This window comes from Bison bison, unplaced genomic scaffold (assembly GCF_000754665.1).
Source record: "Bison bison bison isolate TAMUID 2011002044 unplaced genomic scaffold, Bison_UMD1.0 scf7180017851926, whole genome shotgun sequence".
NCBI classification, from domain to species: Eukaryota; Metazoa; Chordata; class Mammalia; order Artiodactyla; family Bovidae; genus Bison; species Bison bison.
The window spans coordinates 73873-78150 of NW_011482499.1; the positions used below are offsets into that span (position 1 = coordinate 73873).

The 4278-nt window shown below is 46.5% G+C and overlaps 1 protein-coding gene across 2 annotated transcripts in view; it reads left to right on the top strand.

The window, feature by feature from the left end:
• Nucleotides 1-4278, top strand: part of FMO1 (flavin containing monooxygenase 1) — a 36913-nt gene that overhangs the window by 4737 nt on the left and 27898 nt on the right. For both annotated transcript variants that reach the window (XM_010851903.1, XM_010851911.1), the window contains exon 2: nucleotides 2011-2148. In XM_010851903.1, the coding sequence (XP_010850205.1) occupies nucleotides 2011-2148 (138 nt within the window). The remainder of the gene's footprint in view (nucleotides 1-2010; nucleotides 2149-4278) is intronic.

The following is a 4278-nucleotide window of genomic DNA, read 5'->3' on the forward strand; positions in this document are numbered from 1 at the left end:
GACTCTTGAGAGTCCCTTGGACTGCAAGAAGATCTAACCAGTCCATCCTAAAGGAAATCAGTCCTGGGTGTTCATTGGAAGGATTGATGCTAAAGCTAAAACTCCAGTCCTTTGGCCACCTCATGCGAAGAGTTGACTCATTGGAAAAGATCCTGATGCTGGGAGGGATTGGGGGCAGGAGGAGAAGGGGACGACAGAGGATGAGATCGCTGGATGGCATCGCTGACTCAATGGACATGAGTTTGAGTGAACTCCGGGGATTGGTGTTGGACAGGGAGGCCTGGCGTGCTGAATTTGGGGTCGCAAAGAGTCGGACACAACTGAGTGACTGAACTGAACTGAGCTGAAGCATCAATTACGTTATGTTCCAAGTGCAGCCCTAGACCCTGGGGTCACAGCAGAGTACGAATCAGATGACGTCTCTGTACTTGTACTACTACTCTGTGTCTCAATCCTGAAAAACAAAAGATGTATATTCAGTTTTGTGCGACAAGCTCCTCTGTGAGACTTCCTTGTCTCATGGCAAATGTTCAGGAAGATAGTATCTTTGAGGTAATTTTGCATCTACTCTTTGATCCATCTGGTTTAAAAATTTACTAACTTGGGGAGAGAAAAAGATCACAAAAAAATTGGGGGGAACAACAGCTAAAATCACATGATAAAGAGTTAAGCTTGTGCGTGTTGACCAAAATGCTATAGGAATTTAAAGAACAGAGGCTCAGTGATGGGAAAGGCAAAGAGGAAGGTGATTTAGGGAAATGTTTTTATACTTAAAATAGCTTCTATTTATTAAGCATTTTCTATGTCCCAGGAGCACTTCTAAGCCAACTGTCATGTGTAATTGACTCACTTGATTCTAACAAAACCCTGCAAGGAAAACACTACTATTTTCTTCACTTTATATGATACACAGAGGAGTAGAATGATTTGCCAAAGTCACAGACAATGTGGTCCAGAGTCTGGTTGCTTAACCCGGGGGTTCCCAACCCCCTGTGGCCTGTTAAGAACCCGGCCACACAGCAGGAGGTGAGCGGAGGGTGGGTGGGCCAGCACAGGTAGCGACACTTCCTCTGGCCCTGACCATCGCTCCCCCATTGCTTTCATTACCACCTGAACCATCCACACCTGCACCCTAATCCCTGGAAAAACTGTCTTCCACGAAATCATTCCCTGGTGCCATAAAAGTTGGAGAACACTGGCTTAACCAATACATTATATTGCCTCTCATCATTCTTACAAGTTCATGTTAACCCATGGCCAAGGTCAGATACCCCTCCATCAGTGCCAATGGTGACACGATGGTTTCCTAGAGGTGAGTCAGGACCCTGTGGAGACAGGAAGAGAATTCTCCATGCCTACCTTTCCATCCCACACCTTCTCTTTCCCACTGATGACCATCCACTGGCAGCAGGTAGGAGAAGGATGACAGCACAGCTGGAACACTGGCAGTTTGCCAGGGACAGGGACCAGCCCAGGGCAGTGTTGTAACAGCGCCTGCGGCGGCCAGTGTCTTGGCTCTGCATCTCAACCCCACTCCACCAGCTTCTGGGTGACCTCGTATCACATCACACCAATCTGAGATTCGATTTCATGTGTTTATAAAAAACTGAGTTTGCCAAGGCGATCCTTTCCTGGGCTGCTGCTCTATTATTTTACTCAAGGGTTTGTGGAGGAAGGCTGGAGGCAGCAGCACAGTGCAGAACGCAAAATTCCGTGTACTGAAGGATCCGATTTCAACCATTCTGCCAAAAGCTACAGTCTTGACAAATGTACTGTTATTTAGCACCAGTTCTGAGTGAGGGGGTGGGAACATACGAAGCACAGGGTTAAACCAGTGACCCGAACATTGCCCTCCTCACATGCACGACACCAGAAACCAGCTACAGAGGATTCAAAAGGAGCAAATCCCTTAATCTCTCCAATTCTTTTTCCTGGTTCGCTAGAGCAGCCAAGGATGGGGTGAGGCTTTCACTTATGAATAAATGGTTCCGCTTCATTGTCCCCACACAGGACAACATGGCCAAACGAGTTGCGATTGTGGGCGCTGGGGCCACTGGCCTGGCTTCCATCAAGTGCTGTCTGGAGGAAGGGCTAAAGCCCACCTGCTTCGAGAGGAGTGATGACCTTGGGGGGCTGTGGAGATTCACCGTAAGTAGAGTTTCCGTGACTTTGTTGTGTGTCTGTTGGAAAAGGGTTGACTGGTGCAAAAAGAGATTGAATTTCTTCCACAAGGGCTGGCACCCATGAGGAGGAGCTAGAAACATCCGCTGAACAGGGAGACAGAAAGGGCCATTGAAAATTATTTTTTTTTTAAAAAAGCAGAAGGGCACCACCTGAATTTGGGTGGGAAGTGCATCAGCTGCCTTATAAACTACACCCAAAGCCAAGAGGAAGAAAGATGCCCATGAAGGGTAGAAGAGGATGAAGTGGCTGAGACAAGCTGGGAAAGCTCAGCACAAGGGAGGATAAGACCAGAACTCTGGGGGTCTGAAGCAAGAAACTGCAGTGTGGGGGCAACGGTATGAATACAGTGCAGGAATTTCTGCCTCTGCCTGCAAGACTGAGCTGCTTATACCAACTTCTTTTCCCAGCCCTGCTCTATCTTAAGTAAAGCAGCATAAGACTCAGTGTAGGGGGAGTTCTGTACTCAAGGTCTTGTGGTCCTGGCAGTTCCAACCCATGCCAAGAACAATCACAAGTAAAGGATGTGAGTTTGGAGACTTTTTTGATGCTGGAGGAAAATAAAAGTAATATTCTCAGGACTACAGTATGGATTGGAGAGGGGAGGAGGGAGGAGAGGCAACTATAAAGCCCACCCTTGACTGCCCTGGGACCCAGGAGAATCACAGGGGCCCTGCTGGAGGTCACTGAAACTCTGAACTCCACAGCTCAGCCAGAGAGATTTTTGCATCAGATTTCCTCAAACTTATTGTTTTTCCTTCTTTTCAGGAGAACAAGAATATTTCCTATGAGCTTTAAATGTGCTAAGGAGAAAGATGTCAAAAGAATGAAAAGGAGCAAGGTCTCAGATATCCTGGCCTCAGAGGCCCTAAGAGATTAAGAGAAAGACCTAGCATTCTCTTATTATTGAAGGGTAGAACTTGGAACAGGAATAAAGCACTCATTTACTAATTCAGTGAGCAAAGCTCCAGAGAGGCCAAAGGTGCTAATTTCATATCAGTTCAGTCACTCAGTCATGTCCGACACTTTGTGACCCCATGAATCGCAGCAAGCCAGACCTCCCTGTCCATCACCAACTCCCGAAGTCTACCCAAACTCATCGAGTCAGTGATGCCATCCAGCCATCTCATCCTCTGTTGTCCCCTTCTCCTCCTGCCCCCAATCCCTCCCAGCATCAGGGTCTTTTCCAATGAGTCAACTCTTCACATGAGGTGGCCAAAGGACTGGAGTTTCAGCTTCAGCATCAGTCCTTTCAATGAATACCCAGGACTGATCTCCTTTAGGATGGACTGGTTAGATCTTCTTGCAGTCCAAGGGACTCTCAAGAGTCTTCTCCAACACCACAGTTCAAAACCATCAATTCTTTGGCACTCAGATTTCTTCACAGTCCAACTCTCACATCCATACATGACCACTGGAAAAACCATATAGCCTTGACTAGACGGACCTTTGTTGGCAAAGTAATGTCTCTGCTTTTGAATATGCTATCTAGGTTGGTCATAACTTTCCTTCCAAGGAGTAAGTGTCTTTTAATTTCATGGCTGCAGTCACCATCTGCCGTGATTTTGGAGCCCCAAAAAATAAAGTCTGACACTGTTTCCACTGTTTCCCCATCTATTTCCCATGAGGTGATGGGACCAGATGCCATGATCTTCGTTTTCTGAATGTTGAGCTTTAAGCCAACTTTTTCACTCTCCTCTTTCACTTTCATCAAGAGGCTTTTGAGTTCCTCTTCACTTTCTGCCATAAGGGTGGTGTCATCTGCATATCTGAAGTTACTGATATTTCTCCCAGCAATCTTGATTCCAGCTTGTCCTTCCAGCCCAGCGTTTCTCATGATGTACTCTTCATAGAAGTTAAATAAGCAGGGTGATAATATACAGCCTTGTCGTACTCCTTTTCCTATTTGGAACCAGTCTGTGGTTGCACGTCCAGTTCTAACTGTTGCTTCCTGACCTGCATACAGGTTTCTCAAGAGGCAGGTCAGGTGGTCTGGTATTCCCATCTCTTGAAGAATTTTCCACAGTTGATTGTGATCCACACAGTCAAAGGCTTTGGCATAGTCAATAAAGCAGAAATAGATGTTTTTCTGGAACT